This window comes from Mustela lutreola, chromosome 5, assembly GCF_030435805.1.
Source record: "Mustela lutreola isolate mMusLut2 chromosome 5, mMusLut2.pri, whole genome shotgun sequence".
In the NCBI taxonomy this organism is placed as follows: Eukaryota; Metazoa; Chordata; class Mammalia; order Carnivora; family Mustelidae; genus Mustela; species Mustela lutreola.
Window position 1 is genome coordinate 91,713,192 of NC_081294.1, and position 26,840 is coordinate 91,740,031.

The 26,840-nt window shown below is 39.1% G+C and overlaps 1 protein-coding gene across 4 annotated transcripts in view; it reads left to right on the forward strand.

The window, feature by feature from the left end:
* The first annotated feature begins 1,564 nt into the window (after window positions 1-1,564).
* Window positions 1,565-26,840, forward strand: part of KIF2A (kinesin family member 2A) — a 79,208-nt gene continuing 53,932 nt past the window's right edge. For all 4 annotated transcript variants that reach the window (XM_059175072.1, XM_059175074.1, XM_059175073.1 and 1 more), the window contains exon 1: window positions 1,565-1,692. In XM_059175072.1, coding sequence (XP_059031055.1) covers window positions 1,629-1,692 — 64 coding nt within the window. In that variant the 5' untranslated portion in view covers window positions 1,565-1,628. The remainder of the gene's footprint in view (window positions 1,693-26,840) is intronic.

Consider the following 26,840-nt stretch of genomic DNA (forward strand, 5'->3'; position numbering starts at 1 on the left):
ATGGAGCCCCACATGGGAGCTCCATGCTGGGAATCAAGCCTGCTTAATATTCTCTCTCTCCCTATGTCCCCCACATTCTCCCTCTCTCTCTAAAACAAACAAACAAAACAAAACAAAAAGATAAAACAGATGTTGTTTCCTAAGTTGTCTACCCAGGGTTTTTTTTTTTTTTTTCTTTTAAATGTATTTAAGAAACTTCATTCTTTTGACGGGTATGCCTTCAGTATGTTCAAGATACAGATGGAGTCTGAGTCTTTCAACATTTTTTAGAGTCTGCTTGATTATATTGGACTGAAAATTCTAGGCGTGTGCATGTATGCACATATGCACTTAACACACACATGTATCTAGCTTCCAACTTTTATATTCTAAAACCTTTTTATTTTTAGTTACTATTACAGAGAGATTAACAATGACTAGAGAAAGTAAGGCATGAAAAGTATGTTTCCTCCATAACGGCTGAACATCAGAAGCAAAAGTCACTTTTGTTAGTTTCGCATGGTGCTGTAAGTTTCCATGTTCCTTGCCTACATGGTCTTCCTGCTCTCCCAGGGTGGAAAGTCTTTCTCTTCACGTTGATGTGGTCAGACTAGGCAAGTGACTCTGCAGAAAAGGCACATTCCTTAGTCAACCTTACGCTGTCCCTCAATCATCGTTATTGCCTTTATGGACGATAGCAAATAAAATCTCGAACCCTACCTACAGCAGAGACGACTACACACCAGCTTCGGATGCACCATAAACAGAACAGTCAAGGTGGCTCCAGCACACGGTTTACGTTTGAGTCGCGACGATCCTGCTGTAAGGCAAGGCCAGGAAGAAGAGGAACTTCATTCGGTTTAGGGTGTTTCTTCCCCTTTTCCGTAACTGGATGGGAAACCTTGGGTTACTTGGGTCGGTCACCTCTAAGTGGCAATACTGGTGACACTCTCAGATGAAACACTATGCCCCTGCTGTCAATGGTCGGTCCCTATATTCACGTCGCTCAACCCCATATTCCACACGGAAAGCTCACAACCGAGAAGACCCTTAATCCATTCCGGCCACAGGGACAAATCATGGAAGCCACAGAGACAGGAAGGCACCAGCGCGCGGGTTCCCGCCTCTTCTAGGCCGCGCGCCGAAATCAAACGCGACCCTGGATCTTTCGGGGCGGTGCCACGCGCGTTCTGCTCCCTCCGTCGATCAAGCCGCAGCCAACGCCTGCCCGCCCCGCCGCGAAACTGCGCGGGGGGCGCCTCAAGGCAGCGGGGAAAGACTGGCCAACGAGGAAGAGACGCGGGAGGCTCGCTCTGCGCAGGCGCGCGGCGCCCCGCCTCCCCAGCGTCGGCTCCCCGGCGGGCGGCGCGGGCCCTCCCACTCTCCCCCGCGCCGCCTGACGGCCCCGGCCCTCGCCTCACCCCGACGCGCCCCGGCGTGCGCGTCCTCCCGCCGGCCTGCAGGCCCGGGGCCTCCGCCTGCTTCCTCGCCGCTGCTTCTCGCGGCCCCGGCTCGCGTTCACGCTGTCGCCCGGGCCGGCGCGGCCGCGGGCAACCGCTCCCCCTCCCACACCTACCCCGCCCCCTCCCCGCCTTTTCCGCCCTCCCGTCCCCCTCCCTCGGCCCGCCGCCGCTGCTCCAGATGAGGTGATGGCAACGGCCAACTTCGGCAAGATCCAGATCGGGATTTACGTGGAGATCAAGCGGAGCGATGGTGAGCCGCGCCGCCGCCCCTACCGGCCGGGCCCTGCATTCGGGTGTTCCTGGAGGGGACGCGGGGCCGGCCGCCTCATTGATTGCCTCGCCGGGCTGTGGGGGCGGGAAGGCGGCGGCCGCGGCGCTTTTGTGTGTGGCGTGTGTGCGAGTGAGGCCGGCGTGGGGTCCGCCCCGGGTGCCGCTGCAGTGCGGGGGGCGGGGAGGGGCCCGCGGGCCAAGGCCTGGGTGTCGCGGCAGCATCTTTGGGGGGTTCGGGTGGGTGAGGCGGTCGGTCCCGGGACGGGTGTCCCCGCTCTTCCCGCGATCTCCATCCTCCCCGGGGACAGTGGGCTTCTCTAGGGAGGACCCAGCCTCGCGTTTCACCCCGGCCTTTTCATTTTCCGGCAGTGTCTACCAGGGGGTGGGGGGTGGGGAGAGCGTGGAGACCAGTGGTTTCAGTATTTAGAGAACCAACTGCCGGCCCGAGGCGGGGGGGGAAAAGGCCAACCCTGAAGCTGGTCAGGCTTCTTCCCCAGTGGGTTCTCGAGCATGCCTTTTTTTTTTTTTTTTGCTAGTCCCTTCCTTGGAAGAAGGATGCGGCTCGGCCATGAATATGTGGGGGTGGGGGCAGCGGGAAGAAGTGTTCGATAAGCTTCCCAGAGGTGATGAGACTGAAAGGGAAGGAGAGGGATGAGCCTAGTCAAAGCGATGCATTACCGAGAAGGTGGGGGTGGGCGACCGGATGTTGATATTTTCACACCCTCGAGAGAGAAGTTAAAAGTGAGGTGAACATACCTGCTTAATTCAAAAGAAAAGAAAAAACCTTAAGGCTTGTGTATCTTTCTATAGGGTCCTCTTGGGGAAAATGTTTTATGTCACTAGCTTGGGGTGTGGGGTGAGATGCCAGCCAGGCATGGAAATAATTTATATTGTGAAAGAGAAAATGCGTGGGGAGAAATAAGTACAATTTCTGTCAATTCGAGTATTGGAAGAACTAGAGAATCTAATAGGTGTGTGCGGTGTTCATGACTCCATCTCCCTGACACTCACCTTTATTTATGGCTTATTATCCTCTTGCATGGTGTGTAGTAACGTTGCTATCACATCCACACCCTCCTGGTTTCTAAGCAAGTTTGACCAAGTTCTGTGAAGCTAGATTGACGTACCTGTTATGTGTGTGACATATTGTTAGACCTCATATAGCTAATGATTTTCCCCCCTTATATCTGAGATATAATAACCAGAAGCATCATTACCTTGAATGTGCAAAGATCACTTAGACCGCTTAGAGCTTTAGTAGTTACCAGTAGCACCACTGGGAAAGCAATGTCTCCTTTTCTTGGGTTGGGGTTTCTTTTTATTTTCTCTTCAAATTACTGTCCTTAAACAGTTCTCTTACTGTTATTTCTTTTTTAGGTGAACGAGGGTTCACTGCATTCCAATGAAAGTAGGATTTGCACATTATTTGAAATTTGGGGGTGCAATAAAATGTGTTAGGTTCTTTACATTCTAAACCATTATGATTATAGGTGTTACTACAAAATATATTTAAAAAACAGAATCATAGGGCATTTGAAATCTTTGAATTTTTAAATTTTTTCTAAACATCTTTTTGTTATGACTTGAAATAATTTTGGTTCATTTTAGGGTTCTAGGACAGACACTTATAATAGTCTTTAAGCCTTTGCCTTTACCAGAAATCCAAACATATATATATAGGAGCTTTGTGTTCTTCTATAGGCTAATAGCCTAAAGTCACATTTCAAAAATAGTTTGCCAATGGGGTCATAATGGAAATTGTTACAGCCTTTAGTCATGTACATATTTATGTCCTCAGATGTATGATCGAATTGGTGGAAGGTAAAAGTAGACAACTTGAAGGGAAGGGTCATTTGCATTGGATAGTGGTGTGTCACAGCAGAAAAAGATGTGTAGGAAACTCCCCACAATCTTTTTTTTTTTTTTTTTTCACATTAAAGAAGCTGTTTTGTTTCCTTCCACTTCTATAGCACATCTGTATTGGATAAAACACTAGTGGTTATTGTAACAAAAATACACTTTGTAGTTGGATGAGCACTAATGTAATGCCTGAGACAATGGGAAATCACATGAGTGAAGAAGGGCTGCTGTTAATTGGTCACTTGATGTTCTGCATGCTTTCTAATGGTGATACTTGTCCTTGTTTCAAAGCATGCTTCTCCAATCAGTGATGCTCATACATAAATAAAACATATTCATTCTGAGGGCCAAGAGGTAAACTAAAATGAATTTGTTCTTATCTTTAAGAGCTCTTCTCAAAACGAATCCCAATAAGTCTTCACTAATTACTAAAACCAGATGGATAGTCAGCCTCTGAATTCCCAAGTCATTCTGTATCACTCACGAGGCAGCATATATCCTGAAGTATTAATATTTGCATATATTTCTTTTAATATTGTATTTTCAAACTGCACTGGAGAAGAGCTAGTGTAGAGAATCTAATTGAGGGATGGCAGGCTACACAGATCCACACCAACCACAGTCAAGGTGTTATGGAATTAAAATGCTAATAGCCTCTTCAGTTTCCTGAATTCATCTTTGAATCTCCTCAATGTGCCTAGCAGAGATTCTTGCATATAGTTTTTGAGTGAATCATTCATTATTGGATCTTTGGTTTTCAAACATTTTAAGTTAATCATTCTGATGAAATATTACTTGGAAGTGAAACCTTTCTGTCTAGGCTATCACCTCCTTACTCTGCTCCACCCCCCTCCACCCCACTCCATTCAGGCCTCTTAGTACAACATCCCCAGAGTTGACTGGAATTGAGTGATCTGCTGAAGCTAATGTGACATTCCTGGCATTCTGACGTTAAAAATGACAGGGGTCAGATGTACTGAAATTGTTCACCACCAGGCGATAACCGGGTATGAAATTAGACTAGTTTCTGGAAATGAGTAGTCATGTATAATTTATTTTTTTGCATGTGGCTCCCTATTACTCTTTTGAGTCACCTCATTTTTGGAATCCAGTGACTCTAAAACCTGCAATCTTACTGTTACGTAGCTAGATAGTCTTTTTTTTAAAGATTTAATGTGCTTATTTGACAGCGTGTGCAAGCAGGGAAAGCAGGAGGCAGAGGGAGAGGAAGAAGCAGGCTCCCCACTGAACAGGGTGGCTGACATGGGGCTCCATCCCAGGACTCTGGGATCATGACCTGAGCTGATGGCAGAGGCTTAACCAATTGAGCCACCCAATCACCTCATAGCTAGGTATTCTTTATTGGGAAATCTGAAAAGTATTGTAAAACATCTCTTACCTACTTGACACTATCTATAATTATCATTTAGAGACTGGGGGAGGGATGGGAAATGCTTTGAATATTTGGAAGCTGCAACTCTGATTTGTTCTCTGGGGTCTCTTAGTCACAGCATTGATATATGTGATCTGAAGAGAAGGATCAACCAGAAGGATCCTTGAAGTTAATCTAGTTCTCATTTTTATAAATATGGAAACAGAGCCCTAAGTCACCTTAAGGGACTTGTCTACATTCATACAGCTTGTAGTGGAAGCCAGGAACCTGTCTTACATAGTATAGGAACCAGACTATCAAGAACTGTGGCAACAAAGGGAGAATTCTGTTATTTAGGAACCATACACAGCTTTCTACAACCCAATGAGGATGTGTAGTAAATTTCTTCTCAGTCATAGAAGGGCACTAGGGAGCAGTGTTATAGAGCCCACTTGGAATGATCTGGTAAAAAGTGATAATGGTATAATAACTAGACAGTCACAAGGACAAAAATAATACTGTTTCTTAATAAAGTGTTGGTGAAAAGAATGCTTTAATTAGGCATCTGAAGTCATGAACTTAAAGATTTCAAAGGATTTTTTGGGCATCTTGAAGTTTAGAGCAGGCAGTCTTTAGGAAAGATTTTATTTTATTTTATTTATTTTTTTTTAAGATTTTTTTTTTTTTAATTTATTTGACAGAGAGAGATTACAAGTAGGCAGAGAGGCAGGCAGAGAGAGAGAGGAGGAAGCAGGCTCCCTGCTGAGCAGAGAGCCTGATGTGGGACTCGATCCCAGTACCCTGAGATCACGACCTGAGCCGAAAGCAGCGGCTTAACCCACTGAGCCACCCAGGCGTCCCTAGAAAGATTTTAAATTGCATAATTCTCCCTCTTATTTTGCCATATTCATTCTTCTGACAGTTCATCTTTACATGTCATTAGGTAGACTTTGGAGAATGGACTGTGAATGTAGGTAATAAAAATGAACAGCGTAACAATATAGTTGTTCTTTAGGTACAATTATTGTGGCTCTGTGGAGTGGCCGAAATGGGGAAATTTGTGGATTAATAAATTCCTTTTACATGGTAACTAGTATGATAATGGTTCAATATATATAGTTAGGGCTTCATCGTTTTCTTTAAAATCAGTTAATTAACATAGTGTATTATTAGTTTCAGAGCTAGAGTTTAGTGGTTCATCAGTTGCTTATAGCACCCAGTGTTTATTATATGACATACTCCTTAATGTCCATCACCCTGTTACCCCATCCCCCTACCTCTCTCTGCCAGGCAAACATCAGTTTGTTTCCTGTGATCAAGAGTTTCTTATGGTTTGCCTCCCTCTGATTTCCTCTTATTTTCCCCTCCCTTCTCCTATATTCACCTGTTCTTTCTTGACTTCCACATATGAATGACATCATATGATAGTTATCTTACTCTGATTGACTTATTTCGCTTAGCATAACACCCTCTAGTTCTGTCCACATAGTCGTAGATGGCAAGATTTCATTTTTTTAAAAAAGATTTATTTATTTGACAGACAGAGATCACAAGTAGGCAGAGAGGCAGGCAGAGAGAGAGGTGGAAGTGGGCTCCCCGCTGAGTGGAGAGCCCGAAGCAGGGCTCCATTCCAGGACCCTAGGACCATGAGCTGAGCGGAAGTCAGAGGCTTTAACCCACTGAGCTACCCAGGCACCCCAAGGTTTCTTTTCTTTTTTTCTTTTTTTTTTTTTTTAAGACTTTATTTATTTATTTATTTATTTGACAGAGAGAAATCACAAGTAGATGGAGAGGCAGGCAGAGAGAGACAGAGGGAAGCAGGCTCCCCGCTGAGCAGAGAGCCTGATGCGGGCCTCGATCCCAGCACCCTGAGATCATGACCTGAGCTGAAGGCAGCGGCTTAAACCACTGAGCCACCCAGGCGCCCCTCATTTTTTTTTTTTTTAAGATTTTATTTATTTATTTGACACAGAGAGATCACAAGTAGGCAGAGAGGCAGGCAGAGAGAGAGGAGGAAGCAGGCTCCCTGCTGAGCAGAGAGCCCGATGCGGGACTCGATCCCAGGACCCTGAGATCATGACCTGAGCCGAAGGCAGCGGCTTAACCCACTGAGCCACCCAGGCGCCCAAGATTTCATTTTTTTAATGGCTGCATAGTATTTCATTGTGTATATACACCACATCTTCTTTATCAATTCACCTGTGGATGGACATTTGTGCTCTTTCCATAGTTTGGCTATTGTGGACATTGCTGTTATAAACATTGGGGTACATGTGCTCCTTCGAATCACTGTGTTTGTATCCTTTGGATAAATATTTAGTAGTGCAGTTGCTGGGTCATTAGGTAGCTTTATTTTTAACTTTTTGAGGAAGTTCCATACTGTTTTCCAGAGTGGCTGCCCCAGTTTGCATTCCCACCAACAGTGTAAGAGGGTTTCTCTTTCTCTGCATGCATGCCAACATCTTTTGTTTCCTGACTTGTTAATTTTAGCCATTCTGATTGATAAGAGGTGGTATATCTCACTGTGGTTTTGATTTGTATTTCCGTGATGCCAAATGATGTTGACCATTTTTTCATGTAGGCCTTCATTGTTTTCAAACAGGCTACTTAATTGGATCCTCAGAAGAAACCTGTGAGGTAATAGTGTAGGAAGGTGATAAATTTATCATTTTATAGGCAAAGAAACTAAGATTGGATTGTTTGTCAAGATCACATGTTAATTATATAAGATCACATAATCTCAATCAAACCCTAGGTTCTTTCACTCCTGGTTTTCTTCTTAAGTGCTGACACATGCTTGTGGATGATGGTATGAAGTTGTATACTTTTTGTACTTTAGTGTTTGGGTTTTTTTTCCTAGATATAAAAGCCCCTATAGTAAAATCTTTTTTTATTGCTTCCAAAGAGGCTCAGAAAACTACAATTGGTAACATTAAATTAAATTTTCCAAATTGGTGAGATCACATTGAATTCTGACATTTTATTAACTATAAGGATGAAGATTCAACAGTTTAAGACTTTAAATCCCTTTTTACTAGTCACTTGTTGCTTCTAGAATTATCATAGAAACCCAGGAATCTATGTTCGTTGCCTAGTCACTTGATTCTTGGGCAAAAATTTTGGATTTCTGGGGAAAGCTTATGTGTCAACTTGTTCTGTATGTCATAATTTTTTAAAATCTAGAAAACAGCAAAGAGCTAGTTGGGCCTGTGTCTTGTTTAAATAGAGAAGGAGGCTTGAGTGTGGAATGTTTAGAACAGGGTTCCTTTAGGGATCATCTGGACCCATTCTCACTAGTCACAAGTGTACTTGTCATTAATATTACATTAATCTTTTGCAAAGCTTAATTCTTGGATTCAGCCATCTACTTTGCTTTTAATACCTCTGTCCTGTAACCTAAAATAATTTTTTTTTTTTAAGATTTTATTTACTTATTTGAGAGAGAGAGAGAGCACGACCAGGGAATAAGGGGGGAAAGAGAGAGACAGAGGGAGAAGCAAACTCCTTGCTGAGCAGGGAGCCTGATATGAGGCTCCATCCCAGGACCCTGAAACCTTGGAATCATGACCTGAAGACCTTCCTCATGAGCCGAAGGCAGACGCTTAACTGACTGAGCAACCAGGCGCCCTAAAATAATCTTTTAAGGTGTTTTTTTTGAGATCATACTTATGATAGAACAGATACAATTTTTAAGCCTTAGGTACAACTCATTTTCACTCTTCTGGTCCAGTTGTGGAGTAAATATAGGTTATGTTGCCCTCTCATCACATACTATCTCCTTCAATTAAAGTAATAAAAATTGTATTACAGTGCCTAAGTGAAAATAGTCATTAGAACCTAACCAGCTTAAACATTTAAGGGTGTGATTACATGTAGTGGATACTGTACCATGTACTTACATAGAGAGCTAAATAAATTCAGGTTCATGGTTATTGGGATTTGTCTTGTGAAAACTTGTTCAAGTGAAACGAAATATCATTTCATTTTTGGTTAACCTTAAGTTAACTTTTTGTTACTGTCTCCTGGGAGTAAAATGACTAGGGAGGTGTCCCTTTTTAAAATTGTGCTTGTAAATCTAGTCTTTGCCTAGGGTTCTCTCATTTTGGTACCACTTGTTTTTGTCATTATCTGCTACAACTAGCCTTGAGAGAGTGAGGATGTTTTAGTATATAGACCATAGGTAATTGTGCTATGTCACAAAATAGTGTGATCTCATAGTTTTTTCTTAGTGAAGATTTAATTAAATACATTTTTATTAATAGCTTATTATCTGTCAGGCGTTCTGATAGGTGGTGGAGATACAAAAAAGAAAAAGGCACACACAGTTCCTGCCTTCAAAAACAGTAAATAAATGATTGATGTATAGTGTGACATGTACCAATAGAAGTATGCTGTTCTGTGTGTACATGATTACCACTTCCCTTTTTAGGTTTAGGCTCTTTATTTACACTCTTGGAATTAGGAGTCTTCCAGAAATGCTGTCCTTTTCACCTGATACCATTATCCCTTATGGTGTACTTTCCTGATAAGCCCATATTCATCCTCAGAATTCTTAATACAGTGCCATCAATCCTTGTAGCCCTGTCACTTTATTGAAATTGTCATTATTTATTACTGACCTATTTTCTTTTCTCTAATACCCATCTGAGTTTTAACTTTATGGCTTTTTACCTTTGTTTTGATATCTAAAGGAGTCAGATTTTCTCACTTTTAGATTTCTGGTAGAGGAGCCAGTGGCATAAGTTTTCTCTCTAGATATTGGGGTGCTTGTTGACACAGGAACCAAAGAAGGAGAGCATGAAAATTGATCAATCACCTGCTGGTGTTTCTATGTAATTTGGGAAACCCTCCCCACAGTATGGCCAAGGGACTGTAAGAATCAGACACCTGCCTGGGATATATGTTTTACTTACTTTCAAAGACTTATTTCTTACATAAAACATTTTTAAAGGAAAGACGGGATTAGGATGGGACATAGAGTAAAATTTGCATGGTGTCTACACTATACAAAGAGTGACTTTTTGATTATAACTCTTGGTCAGCATTCATCTACTCAGCTCCATCCATATAGCTTGTATCTTTCATACTGCCACATGAATTCTGTTTCTTTCTTTCTTTTTTTTTTTTTTTTTAAGATTTTATTTATTTATTTGACACAGAGAGAGATCGAGATCACAAGTAGGCAGAGAGACAGGCAGAGAGAGGAGGAAGCAGGCTCCCCACCGAGCAGAGAGCCCAACTCGGGCTTTAATCCCAGGATCCTGAGATCATGACCCGAGCCGAAGGCAGAGGCCTTAACCCACTGAGCCACCCAGGTGCCCTCTGTTTGTTTCTTAAAAATTGAATTCCGGTCTTATTCTTGATATGTGAAGGGATTTAACATTTACACCCTTTAGAAGGTCAGTTGTTTCTCTAAATGTTTTAATATCCAGTATTTTGCTTGATTTTCATGACAACCCTGCAAGGTAGACAGTATTTTATCCATTTTGTGGAAGAGAAACCCTGTGCTCAGAGTATATAAATCACTGTGAAGTGTTTAAGTCTTATGTAGTGTGATTTCACACGTTTGCATTATATGCATTGGTCAGGACAATGTGGTAAGTGCATTTTAATGGTGTGAGATATAGATACATTTAGAGAACATTGGATAAATGTAGTTGTGGGAGTTCTCTTTCTAAATTGGGTAGAGTCCATGTAGTGGTTTCACAACCCTGGCTACTCATTGGAATCACCTGTGAGACTTTGAAATTAAAAACATCCAAATATAAAAAACAGCTCCCTCTCCATCATTACTAATATCTGGGTCCTTTGCATAGGGAGTCTGTTTTAATTGGCCTGATATGGAGCCTGAGCATTAGTATTTTATTTAAAAATTTTAAAATAACCCCTGCATTGATGAAACTTAACTTCCCACATACAGGTGATTTCATTGTGCACACAGGTTGTGATCTGTTATTTTAGAGAAATAAAATAACATTCTATTTCTCTAAAATAAAGCATTTCTGAGTAGTAATCAGACAACATTTCACGGAGAGTGAAGTTTTAATGATGGAAAGAAGTTGACCAGTAGATTGCCGTGGGGGGACGGGGAGGAGACATTGCAGGCATGTAGTGCAATATGTGAGAAGTCCCTGAGCTGAAAATGGAGGGCTGTCAAGTAAAAAGCATTAAAAACAGATAGAAGGGAGTGTGATAGAAGAGAAAAATAAGGAAGAAGTAGTAATCTGGGACATGTTATTGAAGACTTGGAAACAAAGGTAAGGTAAGGCTTCTTGGAATTAATTTCTAGGACACTTGGAAACTACAGTAGGACTTAATCTCCTAAAAGCAGTAATAGGAGTTAGCTAGTGATTAGTGATAGATTAAGAGAGAGAATAATTCTGAAAATGAGAGCTAGCAAGGATAAGATTGCATCAGTCCTGGAGAGTGAGTAATGGTTAAGGAAGAGATAAGATCCAGCAACCTGCAAAAAAGAATGGATGTTATATGGTGGTATATCACTTGTGCTGAATGAAGAACAGGTGTGTTGAAAGGAATGGACTTAACATTTGGGGAGTCTGAGTGTAGGTTATAAAATCTCTTCCGTTTAATCAAGCTAATCCTATTCATGAATATTTTGTAGAGGACTGTAGAGCCTGTGTACAAGGTGATACCAAAGAGAACATCCAACTTGGGCTGTTTACAGTTTTTTCACCACTAATATGTTTAAAGTAAGTGAGTCTAAGGTATGAGTCACTTCCAGTAAATGTTTATATGTAGAACAGGTATTTACTTAAGCTGTAACTAACTACTTTGCGTACTTAAGACTCAGTTATATAGTGTATTAGCCAAAACCCTCAGAATTCATGGAAGGGAATGGGAAGGAAAAACAACACTTAAAGGATATAGCTTCAGCCTTTTAAGGGATGAAGGGTTTTGATTCTTAAAATACAGCTACTCTTTTTTATTTTTCCTTTGCTCTTATTATTGTCCTATTTTTTTGCTTTGGCTTTCACCTTACCTTTTCATCCTTAAAATTCTCAATGTCATTTCAGCATTTAAAATGTCTTAATTGCTATTGCAATTGAGGACTTTAAAGAGGTAAATGAGGGATGAATAGAGCACATTGGGTTTTTAGGGCAGTGGAATTATTCTCTATGATACTATAATGGTAGATACATGTTATACATGAGTTAAAACCCATAGAAGATACCACACCAAGAATGAACCCTAATATAAACTATGAGCTTTGAGTATTAGTACTGTGTCACTGTTGGTTCATTGATTGTGCAAGGGTACCTGTTGTGGGCTATTGATGATAAGGGAGGCTCTGGGTATGTGGGGGCAGGGGATTTGCTCAATTTTTGCTATCAACCTAAAACTGCTGTAAAAAATAAATTTATTTTAAAAGGTGGGTATGGGGTCGCCTGGGTGGCTCAGTGGGTTAAGCCTCTGCCTTAGGCTCACTCAGGTCATGGTCTCAGGGTCCTGGGATGGAGCCCCACATCGGGCTCTCTCCTCAGCAGGAAGTGTGCTTCCCTCTCTCTCTGCCTGCCTCTCTGCCTACTTATGATCTCTGTCTGTCAAATAAATAAATAAAAAAAAATTTTTTTAAAGGTGGGTGTGTACACGTTAGGTGTTAAAAGTTAAAGCTGCTTTTGGAATAATGGGCCAATTAATGGCAAGAATTTATAGTATTTTTAATAATGAGGTTCTTAATCCGTATCAGGGTGCAGTTAAGGTTAACTTTTGCTTTTCATTTTTGTTATGCTTTATCTGTTGGCCAATATGAGAGACGTAGGGTTTGCGGACACAGTTTTTAAAATGAGCTGTAGTGCAGTGAAAGGACTGAAATAGGCTTGGCCCATGGACATTTTGAGTTTATAGTTCAAATGGTGTGATAGATATCCAAGCAGTGTGTCTAGAAACTTTATTCTTGAGGTGAATTTAAACAGGCGTTTACCTGTTCTAGTTATAAAATAGGGAATTCCTCTTGTACGATTAAATACATGAAATCTAATGATGCTTCATCTTATGGAAAGTGAGTTGGGAATGCAAACAACATTAAACTTTTTGGGGAGGAGGCAGTATTTTTAAGCCTTTAGTTTACTGTGGACTAAAAAGAAATGGACATTTGTGATTTACCAGTATATGATTTTTAGGAATAGAGAGCAATTAGAGACCCTAATTAATGAGGTAAGTCTTAAGAATTTAATCACAACTCTGATGAAATACTGCTATAGGTCAGACTTACATTTTTATAGTGAAGATGTTGTCTTGTCTAAAGCTATACATGAAGTCAGTAGCAAATAGATTAGAGCATAGATTGTCTGCCTCTAAATTCCTCTACACTAATTCCTTAACAGTTCTTTGTGTACTATGGATGTTTCAGGCATTGGAAGTCAGATCATTAAATAGTGCTTTCATTTTTCTTTCTATGGTGTAGATTGCCTTCAGGTGTTTTTTATTAATTCAGCTAGCATATGCTGCATGACCATTATATGTCCCTTAATCTGATGCCTTTGAAGGCAAAGAAATAGGATTTCTTCCTAGTAAAGACTGCTTTGTCAGTTGTAGCAGACTAGTAAATAGCTGTGGCACTCAGTGCAAGTGCCCTGGGGCATTAGGATTTCTTTAGAAAAAGAAATACTGGTCTTTGCCAGTCTCTTTGCCATTGCGTGAGTTTAGGCCATCCTTGCTCCCATGACCTTCAAAATTTTAGACAAGGGCATATGTTTCATTTGAAAGAATTTCTTGTTAGATGAGCAGCAGTATTGTCAGGCATATACAAGAGATTATAGCAACTTGCCGGGGGTCCATTGGCATAATTGATGAATTTGGGAACCTCTCTAGATTGAGTCATCTTTATTTTTATAAAATTGTTGTTTGAAATTGTTTTGGGGATAATGTATGGGTTGCATTTTTACCATCCACTTCCCCCATAGCTGTTAATTGAGAGTTGGCTACAGGATGACCCTAAATATCTCTGTATTTTCTTTGTGTGTTTTTTAGGGTACCTTTTTTGGGAGGGGTACACTTTTATTAAGAATAATACATTGCTTTTAACTTTACATGTCCTTTGGGTTTCATTAAGAGCCATTCCTTAACTAAACTAGAAGTAAATAAAATATTTTGTGTTCTTCCAACCCTCATGTTTTTCCTTCTTAAACTTTGCAGGTGTTCTTTCTCTTTATTTTGTTAATGTTAGTGTTCCTCAGGGCTTGGTCCTAACCTTGTGGTACTTCTCACATAATAATCTCTTTTTGAGTGAACTAAATGCTTCTCCTTAGCCTTGGCTGGCTGCAGATAGTACTCTTTGTATCTGATGGATGATTACTGAGTATCTCCATGTGACTGTCTCATACATACGTCAAATTCAGCATGTCCAAAATTGGACCTATCACCCACTGCCCAATGCAGAAACCTAGCTGTCTTCCTTGGTGTCTCCTAACATCATATCCTATCCTCAGGTTCTCTTACTATAACTGCTGAAGCATCTCTTTAGTCCATATGCTTTTTCTATCCCTCTACTGTAATCTTGGTGACGCTAGGATTTCTTCTTTCCTGAATTGTTGCAACAGATTCTTAATAGGTCTTTCCACCTTTGGTTGATTTTTCTTTCAGAGTAACATTTCAGACCTACAAATGTGACGCCCTGGTCCTCTGCTTAAAACTTTTTGTCACATGCTCTCTCTCTTGTCCTTTGGCTAAAGCCTCACTCTAACATAGCTTACTCTATACCCTGAACAATGTGACTTCGCTCTCCAGTCTGATTTCTTGCAGCTTATTTGAGGCCCTCTAGACTTACTGAACTCTTTTTAGAATACTCCACTTCTACCTACTGAATCGATGTACTGCTGTTCCTTTTTGTCTCTGTTAAACATTCTATTCTTCCTTGATTTCAAGAGTAGGATAGGTCCCCTGCTTTGTGGTCTCTGAGTCCCCTCTGTTTATTCATCAGAATTCTCATGGTATTGTATCTGTTTAATCGGTCTTTGGTCAGACTCCAGTTCTGTCGTATCCTTGGTGCCTAGTACAGGTCCTGTTAGTAAATTATTTATTTTTTGAACCAGTGATTAAATGACGTTCTAGCCATGTTCTTCTTTCACTGCTCCATTCAGTTTCTCTCATTCTGAAAAAAATTGATTTGTGTTCATCTTCAGAGCATTGAGAGGTATGTGTCTTTGTTGTTTTTTAAAGATTTTATTTATTTATTTGACAGAGATCACAAGTAGGCAGGCAGAGAGGGGGAAGCAGGCTCCCCACCAAGCAGAGAGCCCCATGTGGGGCTTGATCACAGGATCCCAGCATCATGACTCTAGCCGAAGGCAGAGGCCTTAACCCACTGAGCCATCCAAGCGCCTCTGTGTCTTTGCTTTTAATATACACTTTTAACTTGCTTTTTAAATTTAACTACCTATTTTGAATATTAATATAGTACCATGGTTAATAATTAAGTTCCAAAGGATATATATTAGAAAGTCTGTATCATATCCTTGCCCCCTAGCCACCTGAGTCTTCTCCCAAGAGATAACCAGTATTTCCAGGTTCTTGTATATGTGTTCAGGGGTTTGTTTTGCATTTTCAAGGAAATGTTTTTATATTTCTACTTATATATAATATAGATGTTTGTAATTACATGTTTTTGTGAATGTATATTTGTATTTGTAAATATAGTTTCTCTACAGATGGTGTATTGTACACACTGGTGCTTCTTAATATTATTTTCATTTAATAATAATGATACCTTGGAAGAGCCTTGAAATACATAAATAATAGTCTCTATGGCTGCCTTTTATTATTGGTTAAATATACTATTTAGATTGTTCCCAATGTATAGCTCTTTTTTTTTCTTTTTAAAATTTTATTTATTGGGACGCCTGGGTGGCTCAGTTGGTTGGACGACTGCCTTCGGCTCAGGTCATGGTCCTGGAGTCCCGGGATCGAGTCCCGCATCGGGCTCCCGGCTCCATGGGGAGTCTGCTTCTCTCTCTGACCTTCTCCTCATTCATGCTCTCTCTCAAGTAAATAAATAGAGTCTTTAAAAAAAAAAAAAATTATTTATTTATTTGACAGAGATCACAAGTAGACAGGCAGGCAGAGAGAGAAGGAGAAAGCAGGCTCCTTGCTGAGCAGAGAGCCTGATGGGGGCTCGATCCCAGGACCCAGAGATCATGATCTGCGCTGAAGGCAGAGGCTTAACCCACTGAGCCACCCAGGTGCCCCCTAATCTGTAGCTCTTATACAATACTGTATTGAAAAATCTTGAACTTTTGTCATTTTTTGCATACTGATGACTATATCTGTAGGATAGGGTCCTAGAAGTAGAATTTCTGGGTCACAGAATTGTAGTTTTTAAATTTCAGTAGATCTTGACAATTTGCTTCTAAGAGAATATGTGAATTTACCTTCTTATCTGCGTAAGTGCTCTCTGTCCACAGCAATGTACAATATACGTTTTTGAGATTTGCTAGTTTGGATTATAGAGATTAGGGTTTATAGAGTCTAGTAGAATGTTTTCTTGTGAAGTTAAATGGCCCAGAAAAGATAGCATACTTAATCTATAAAATGTTTATGAGGTCTAGACATAAAATAAAAAGCATTTAAGTTCTAGTGTTATGATAGCTAGTAAAGAAAAACAAGATGCCATGTGTTATTAAAAGTTTTTGAAAGATACACATTACTGTTTTTAACCTAATAAACTTGAATAGCCTTAATAATAGAGTGGGATTTTTTTCATACTCAAACACAGTTAAATAAATTCATGCTGATGAAATTATTTCCCTGTATTTCTGTCAGTTTGTAGTTGGCTAACTCATTTAAGTAGATTGCCTTGTTATTCAAGGCCAGATCAAGGAACTAAATCTCTTAAAGCCAGTTATGTCTCTGTTCTTTTACTGTTCACAATGCCAGCTTTTGACTGGAAGTGTAGTTGGGTGAAAGTGTGTCTATTGTTTATTTGTTCATCAACCAATATGTATTGAGCCTTTTAGGCAGTGTACTAGTTATTGAGTAAAAGCAATGGGAAAAATCCACAAAAATATGTCTCCACGCATAATACATTATATGGTAATAAAAAAAAAAATATGTCTCCACATGGAGCTTTCATCCATACAGAGGAAGTGGAAGATGCACGGCTATGCCACCTACTACCTTGTTTTGTTTTTTTATTAATGGGGAGAAATCACATCATCATGTTTGTTGAAAGAAAGAAGCCAGAGGGATGAGAAGAGATCAAAAAGAGCAAGGAAAGATTATCAGTATATTAAGATTTTGGAGAGCATGCATCAGTTGATCCTTAACATGACATTTGAAGGCTTTGTGTGATTAGGCTCTTAGCTTTCTTCTGAGTTACCGTACATATCTCCTTGTTCCCACTTTTTGAGACTCAGTGACTTTCTTTTAGTGATTACTACCTCAGAGCTTTTGTACAAAATCTTCCCTTCACCTCACATTTTCTTACTGCCCACTCTGCCTGACTCAGTTGTTGCTTTTTGTTCTCAGCTTCAATTATTATTTCTGTAGTTGTCAAAGGGGTCTTTCTGGAGTCTCAAATCAAAATTTGATCTCTTACTCTTTCTCAGTACACTTAAACTTTGTCCTACTTTGTAAGTATATGTTTATTTTCGTGGTTGGTTTTTTTTTTTTTTTTTTTTTAAATTTAAAAGCCATATACCAGGTCTGTGTGATTCTCTACTATAATCTTAGCATCTTAGAGCACCCAGGGGTGGTTCAGTAGATGATGTGGCTGGGTCTTGATTTCGGCTCAAGTCATGATCTCATGGTCCCAGGATCGAGCCCAGCATCGGGCTGTGCACTCAGAGGGGAGTCTGTTTCAGTATTCTGTCTCCCTCATCTCCTTTCCCTCCCTTAAAATAAATAACTAAACCTTAAAAAAAAAAAAAAAAACCGCAACAAAAACCAACTTAGCATCTAGTATGGTACCGTATGGCACATAGCAAGGATTCATTTTATTGACTGAACATGTTATGAACTTAACACCAACAATGAATAGATTAGCCATATCCTCAATAATTTAGTTTTTGGGTTTTTTTTTGGTTTTTTTTTTAATCAGGTTTAAAACAAACAAACAAACAAACTTTTCCAAGATTTTAAGAGTTAGGAGTTGTGGGAGGGCTGACTAGGCAAGATTGAGGAATTTTAGGGCAATGAAAATACTGTGTATGGTGCTGTAATGGTGGGTACATGTCATCATCCACTTGTCCAAACTTACAGAACATACAGCAGCAAAAGTGAATCATAATGGGCTTTGGGTAATTATGATATGTCAGTGTAGGTTTATCAGTTACAACAAATATACTAGCCTGGTGGGGGAATGTTGTTAATGGGTGACACTATGCATGTGTGGGGGCAGGGACTATATAGAAAAATTTCTTATCTTCTGCTTAATTTTGCTGTATACCTAAAGCTGCTCTAAAAATAGTAAGTCGTTAAAAAACAAAACATGCTGTATTCTAGAAATATACCCAAGAGAAGTGGAAGCATCTGTCCATATGGCAGCATGTACATTAATGTTTATAGCATTATTCATGATAATCAACAGGTGAAAACCCCAATGTCCATCAGCTGATTAATAAATTGTGGTTTATTCATGTGATGGGATACGACAACATAGACATTGAAAACATGTTTAGTGAAAGTAGCCACTCACAAAACACCACATTATATGATTTCATTTATATGAAATGCCAAGAATAGGCAAATCGCTAGAGACAGAAAGTAGATTAGCGATTACTTATGTTGGGGAGGAGGATGTTGGAGGAATAGGGAAGTTATGGCTAAAGGATATGAAGTGTATTTTTTGAGGTGATTAAAACATTACAAAATTGATGATTGCAAATATCTGTGAATATACTAAAAACCATTAAATTTTATACTTTAGATGAATTGTATATTATGTGAATTCTATCTCAATAAAGTTTAAAAAATTCATAGCAACAGTGGGGAGTTTTACTTAAACTTGTTTTATTACTTATAAAGGTGAACATTTTTTACATTTTTTTGTCAATTGTACTTTTTTTCTATCTCCTCCTACTTTTTAAAACTATTTCCCGGGGCGCCTGGGTGGCTCAGTGGGTTAAAGCCTCTGCCTTCGGCTCCGGTCATGATCCCAGTGTCCTGGAATCGAGCCCCGCATGGGGCTCTCTGCTCGGCAGGGAGCCTGCTTCCTCCTCTCTCTGCCTATCTCTCTGCCTACTTGTGATCTCTGTCAAATAAATAAATAAAATCTTAAAAAAAAAAAAAAAAAACTATTTCCCTTGGGGGGCCTGGGTGACTCGGTTGGTTGGGTGTCTACTTCTTGATTTTGGGTTGGGTTGTGTTCTCAGGTTTTTGGGATCAAGCTCAATGTTGGGCTCTGTGCTCAGTGGAGAGTCTGCTTGGGATTCTGTCTCCCTCTCCCTGTGCCCCTTCCCCCACTTGCATGTACAGCTCTCAAATAGATATTTAAAACTGTTTGGCTGAACTTGGATTGTACTATGTTATCTGAGTTTTCTTCCTATTTCCTGATCTATTCTTAGTCTCTTTTCTAAGTCCTTTTTTTTTGTCCACTTCTTAAATGTTGGTATTTCCTAGTGTTATATCATTGGGTCTGTTCTGTTTCCCTGTATTTTTCCCTAGTTACTGTGATTTACTTTATTTTTTAGTTGAGATAGAATTCACATGTCATAAAATGAACCCTTTTTATGCAATAAACACAAAAACGAGGCTACATTAAACTAAAAAGTTTCTGTGTAGTAAAGAAAACCATCAACAAAATGAAAAGGCAACCTATCAAATGGGAGAAAATATTTGCAGGTCACATGTCTGATAAGGGGATAATATCTAAAATATATTAAGAATTCAGTATCAGAAAACCAAACAGTCTGATTTAAAAATGGGCAGAGGCCCTGCATAGACATTTTTCCAAAACAGACATACACATGGCTGTTAACCAAAAAGATAAGAAATGACAAGTGTTGGTGAAGATGTGGTGAAAAGGCAACCCCCTCATGCACTGTTGGTGAGAATATAAATTAGTACAGCCATTGTGGAACACAGTATTGAAATGCTTCAGAAAATTGAAAATAGAACTATCATGTGATTGAGTAATTCACATGTGGTTATTTATCCAAGGAAAATGATACCCTGTTTAGAAAAGGTATTGGCACCCCATGCTCATTGCAGCATTATTTATGATAGTTAAGATGTGGAAACAACCTACGTGTCCATTGATAATGGATGCATGGATAAAGAAAATGGAATGAAATATTTTTTAGTCATGAAAAGATGAAGGGAATCTTGACATTTGTGACAACATGGACAGACTTTGAGAGCATTATGCTAAGTAAAATAAAAGAAAGACAAATACCATATGATCTCACTTATATGTGGAATCTAAAAACAAAAACAAAACCAACTCATAGATACAGAGAACAGACTGGTGATTGTCAGCAGTGGTGTTGAAGAGGGAGCAAAATGGGTAAAAATTTTCAAAAGGTATAAACTTCCAGTTATAAAATAAGTCTTGGGGATGGAATATACAGCATGGGGACTATAGTTAATAATATTGTATATTTGAAAATTGTTAAGAATACATCTTAAAAGTTTTTATCACAAGAAAAAAATGTGTAGCTATGTATGGCAGTGGATGTTAACTAGACTTATTATGGTGATCATTTTACAGTATGTATAAATATTGAATCCTTACGTTGTATGCCTGTATTTCAATTTTTTCAGTGAAGAACGAAAAAAAAAATCCAGGTGAGAAAAAACTTTTTCACCCTTTTAAAAGACACAGTTCAGTGATTTTAAGTATAATCACAAAGATGTTCAACTGTTATCACAGTCTAATTTCAAAACATTTTCATCATCCCAGACAAACTCATACCTATTAGTAGTCACTGTGCATTCCCTCCTTACTCCAACCCCTTGCATCCACTGCTTAATTTTCTGTCTTTGTGGACTTGCTTGTTCTGGACACTGTAAGTGGAACTATACAAAATGTAACCTAAAGTGTCTAACTTCTTTCATTGACCATAATCTATGCCCCAAATTTTTCCATTTTGTAGTATGTTTTGGTATCTATACCTGAATAATACTACATTTTACCTACCCATTTGTCAATTGATGGGCATTTGGGTTGGGTTTTGTTTTTGTCGGGGGGATTTTGTTTTATTTTTGCATTTGTGTTTCTTGTTTTTTTATTATGCTATTAAGAGTAGCATTCACCTATAAGTTATTGTGTGGACATATGTTTTACATTTTCTTGGGTATATAACTAAGAGTGAAAGTGCTGGGTCATATGATAGCTCTGTGGTGAACTTTTTGAGGAAGTTTCATACTGATTTCCATGGCTACATCATGTTGGCCTTCTCATAGTATTTGAGGGTTTCACTTTTTCTACATCCTTGCGGAAACTTGTTATTGTTTGTCTGTTTTGTTATAGCCATCCTCCTGGTTGTGAATGTGCTTCCTAGTCATTTGTATATCTCTTTTTGGAAAATGTTTCTTTAGATTCTTTTAAAAGATTTTAAAATCAAAATTTAAAAATTTGATTTTAAAAATCAGGTTTTGTTGTTGTTGAGTTGTAAAAGTTATTTATATGTTCTGGATATTATTTCCTTATCAGATATATGTTTTGCGGATATTTTTCCCATCCTCTGAATTGTGTTTTCCCTTTTTTGGTTAGTATTCTTTGAAGCACAAAAGTTGGTAATTTTTTTTTAAAGATTTTATTTATTTGATAGAGAGGCAGTACCAGCGGTGATGGTGGTGGGGGCAATGGTAGGGGGCAGACAGACAAGCAGACTCCCTGATAAGAAGGGGCCCAATACAGGACTCAGTCCCAGGACCCTGAGATCGTGACCTGAGCAGAAGTCAGATGCTTAACTGACTGAGCTACCAAGGTGCTCCAAAAAGGTTTTAGTTTTGATGAAGTCCGGTTTATTCATCTTTTTTTTTTTTTTTTTTTTTTTTTTTGTTGCTTGTGCTTTTGTTGTTCTAAGAAACCATTGCCTAATCTAAGGTGCGGTCCACTTTTGTCCTTTTACTTCTATAGTTTTCTCCATGACCTATATCACCTAAAATATTTGTATATGTTCTTTGATCTTAACACTCATTCTTGATCTTTCAACATTGAGAGCAAATTAATTTAGCATTTCTGAAAAATACACTTCAGTTTGATAGGAGATGAATAAGATCTTAGAATATAATGAAATCTTAGTCTTGAAGTTGGCTTTGTTACCAGAATTGAAGGATTGATTGCTGGAGGTTGCCTCGTTTGTGTGTAGGTGTGCATATCTCGTATAATGTGTCTTGGATTTAGAGAAATTCTAGTAAGCACATCATGAAACCAGGAATGAAGAGATATATGGGAAGTGGAGTTTAAACTTGAACTAGGGTAAAGATTTGTTTTGGTTACTTTTGTGATCCTCTATCCTTAATTACTTTAAAATAGATCAATGGCATGGGTTTCATTTGATTAAAAACCCTTTCAGCTGTACTAAAACATCTGGGAAAAGAAGAAAAATAAATGCATTAGAAGGGATTGTTTTTTAAGATTTTATTTATTTGAGATGGGGCGCCTGGGTGGCTCAGTGGATTAAAGCCTCTGCCTTCAGCTCAGGTCGTGATCCCAGGGTCCTGGGATCGAGCCCCGCATCGGGCTCTCTGCTCAGCAGGGAGCCTGCTTCCTCCTCTCTCTCTCTGCCTGCCTCTCTGCCTACTTGTGATCTGTCTGTCAAATAAACAAATAAAATCTTTAAAAAAAAAAAAAAAAAAAAAAAAAAAGATTTTATTTATTTGAGAGAGACAGCTCGTGCATGCTCTTGTGGGAGTACGAGTTGGGGGGAGAGGCAGAGGAGGAGGAAGAAGAGAGGGAGAGAATCTCTCAAGCCCATAGTGCTGGGTCTCACCTGCACGTGATCACCTGCACATGATCACCTCGAGATCATGACCTGAGCTGAAACCCAAGAGCAGACATTCAACTAAATTAACCACCCAGGCGCCCTAGAAGGGATTTAAAAAAAAAAAAAAAAAGTGTGAAAAACGCATAAAATTGTTATCTCTATACATACTGCAGTAAATATGGGTGGTTAATATCTGAGATTTCCTTCTAAATAATTCATTTGTAATGGTGGGATGAAGGGCATTAGGATTGGCCATGTATTAAAACTTTATGAAACTTGAATGAAAGGTATTTGGTGTTTATAATATATTGTTTATGTTTGCAATTTTTCATAGCAGTTGAAGTTTTTAAAATAAAAACTTTAAAATAAAATGTCTTTTTATTTTAAATAAAATATTTTTTTTATTTAAATCTTTCTCTTTATCTTTCTCTTGAGATAGTAGAAAGCTGTATCTTTCTCTTGAGTTTCAGGTATCCCATCTAGATGTTGATATCCTGCTAGTATTTCAAATGAAACTCATCAAAAATGGAATCCATTGTCTTTTTATCTTCGTATTTCTCTGTTTACTGTATTACTTATCTTGGTTAATGGAAACACTATGTAGCTGGTTTTCTGAGATAGAAATCTCAGACATTGTCAGCTTTCGTATTTTCTTGGAGACTTTTGCTCCTGACTCACTGTTACTGTCTCCTATCCTACTTCTATCATGTTCCTTAGTAAAAGCAATATTCATATATAGGTGATCCTTCCATTACTGTGGCCTCTCAGTTCTTTGAACTTCTTTCCTTCCTTTCAATGATCCTGGCCCTTAGCCTTAGCTCACTCACTATATATTCTTACATCTCTATAATCTCAGCTTTAGGCATGTCCTAGTTTGTTTTTTTCAGTCATCATTCAGTGTTTCCAGCATATTCCTTCTAGTACCCAATTTCAGTAATCTTTGAACTCCACTAGGATTCATAATCCTATTACCTTTTTCGTTCCTTACTTCCTCTCATGTCCTTACTTCCTTATAAGCACTGTCTCTCATACACACACACACACCCCCCTTACCCCTTGATTGGCAGATCACACCCTCATATATTTTAAACTTCTCTGTCCTTTCTTGATTGAAATTGGAAGGGAAAAAATCATATTTTTATGCTGATTGACCACAATTTAAATTTGTGGTTGCTTTTTTTTTTTTTTGCATGAGCAGTCAGTATCTCTAGCCCATTCACTCTTTCTTAGCTGATTTTTGTCATAAAATCCTTAGTGTTTATTTACTCACCCATTCTCTCAGCCGGTGGCCTTGCTTGCCATTTGCTGCTGAAAAATATAAGCACTCAGAAAAGAGCTTCTTCAAATCTTCACATCTACCCAAGTACCAATATCTACACCTTTAACTCTGCCTTCCTTATTTTGCCGTGAATAAACTATTTCGGTTCCTATGTTAGGCCATTTGTCTCCATTTGTACACTAGATCTGATCCCCTTTTCACCTGCCAAAAGTTACCATTTCATCAGTCCATTCTTTGCATTGCGTCTTCAGTACTTTCTTCTCTTCTGAATCATTTTCATCAACATTGGAATGCTGTTATTTCAGTCATCTTAAAAAGAAAAAAAAACACTCTTTGATCTAATTTTCACTTTTAGGCATGTTTTACTTGATATTTTAAGAGTATTTCACACTGTTGATTCATTGTCTTTTCCCTGAAATACCTTCTTTACTTGCCTTCTAGGACTCCCATGTTCCTGATTTTTCTTAATTTCCTCATGCAGCTGCTTCATCTTTTTTTGCTGTTATTTCATTATCTCCCTGACTTTTGTTCATTGAAGACCAGGTCTTCCACCCACATTCTCTTGGTGATCATGTCCACTTCCATTTTTTAAAATAGTTTATCAGTAGTTTCCAAACCTGTAATTACTGCCCTCCTCCAAAGAGCCGTTTGAGACTTTTTTTTCCCCTAATCACACCCTCCCATGAAATTTTAATACCATATATACTGTTATGTGCGATGGCTCTTTGGCAAACCGTAGACCATTGTAATATCTAAGAAGTCCACTTCCAAAGAACCAGTTTTTGCCTTCTTGGGAGAAGTAGGACCCCTGTAGAGAATGCCCGATCTATATGCTGACAATTCTCAAGCTTTTATCGTTAGTATGGACCATCTACATTTTATAATATACATGGATACCCTTATCTCCAGGAGATGTCCAGTATATCTCTCAAACTTAATTTGTACAAAACCAGCTCGTACTCTGACTTTAACCTATCTCCTTAATGAACTTCTGTGGCTTTAAGGTCTTTGCATACCTTTTGTTCTAGCCACATTGACTTTGCTATTCCATGTTTTATAGTGGTGAAAGGGTTTAAAGTAGTGATCAATTATTTAATTAATTCACGTTGGCCAGGCATTAAAAATGGAAATACTCTTGGCTCAGAGCATCTGTCATCATAGGCTTCCATAGGTAGAGTGGAGCAGAGATTGTATTAACGACTTCCTGGGAGAAGTAGTGATATTGCAGTTAGGGATTGAAAATTTGGCACAGGACAGGGAATATGCCCCATCTTTATGTCCCTTTTTCTTTTTCTTTTTCTTTTTTTTTGTAATTTTTTATTTAAATTCAATTTAGTTAACATGGTAGTGTATTACTTGTTTCAGGGGAAGAATTTAGTGATTTATCAGTTGTGTGTAACACCCAGTACTCATTACAAGTGCCCTCCTTAATGCCCGTCACCCAGTTACCCAGTCCCCCCTCCCACCTCCCCTCTAGCAACCCTCAGTTTGTTTCCTATTTGCCTTCCTCTCTGTTTTTATTTTATATTTCCTTCCCTTCCCCTAAGTTCATCTGCTTTGTTGCTTAAGTTCTACATGAGTGAAATCATTTGGTATTTGTCTTTCTTTGATTGACTTCTTTACTCTTTGCTTAATAACCTGTAGTTCCATCCATGTCTTTATAAATGGGAAGAGTTCATTCATTTTTTTTTTTAAGGCTTTATTTATTCATTTGACAGAGATCACAAGCAAGCAAAGAGGCAGGCAGAGACGAGGGGGAAGCAGGCTCCCTGCTGAGCAGAGAGCCCAATGCGGGCTCAATCCCAAGACCCTGAGATCTTGACCTGAGCTGAAGGCAGAGGCTTAGCCCACTGAGCCTCCCAGGCGCCCCGATTTCATTCTTTCTGATGGCCAAGTAATATCGTGTGTCTGTGTGTCTGTGTGTCTGTGTGTGTGTGTGTGTGTGTGTGTTCCATTCATGTGTGGTTGGACATCTGGGCTCTTTCCATAGCTTGGCTGCTGTTGACATTGCTGTCATAAACATTATGTGCATGTGCTCCTTTGAATCACTCTTTGTATCTTTTGGATAAATACCTAGTAGTGCAATTTCTAGGTCATAGGGTAGTTCTATTTTTAACTTGGGAGGAACGTCCATTCTGTTTTCCAAAGTGGCTGTACCAGTTTGCATTCCCACCAACAACGTAAAAGGGTTCCCCTTTTTCCTCATCCCTTCCAACTTCTTTCATTTCCTGAGTTGTTCATTTTAGCCATTTTTACCAGTGTGAAGTGGTATCTCATTGTGGTTTTAATTTGTATCCTCTGATGCCAAGTGATGTTGAGCATTTTTTCATGTGTGTATTAGCCGCTTGTATGTCTTTGGAGAAATGTCTGTGCATATCTTCTGCCCATTTCTTGACTGGATTTTTTGTTTTGTTTTGTTTTTTTGGGTGTTGAGTTTGATAAGTTTTTCATAGATTTTGGATACTAGCCCTTTATCTGTTATGTCATTTGTGAATATCTTCTCCCATTCTTTAGATTGCCTTTTAGTTTTGTTGATTGTTTCCTTTGCTGTGCAAAAGCTTTTTATCCTGGCAAATTCCCAGTAGTTCATTTTTGCTTTTTGTTTTCCTTGACTTTAGAGACTTCTCTAGCAAGAAGTTGCTGGGCCTGCGGTCGAAGAGGTTGCTGCTAGTGTTCTCTAGGATTTTGATGGATTCATATGTCACATTTAGGTCATTCATCCATTTTGA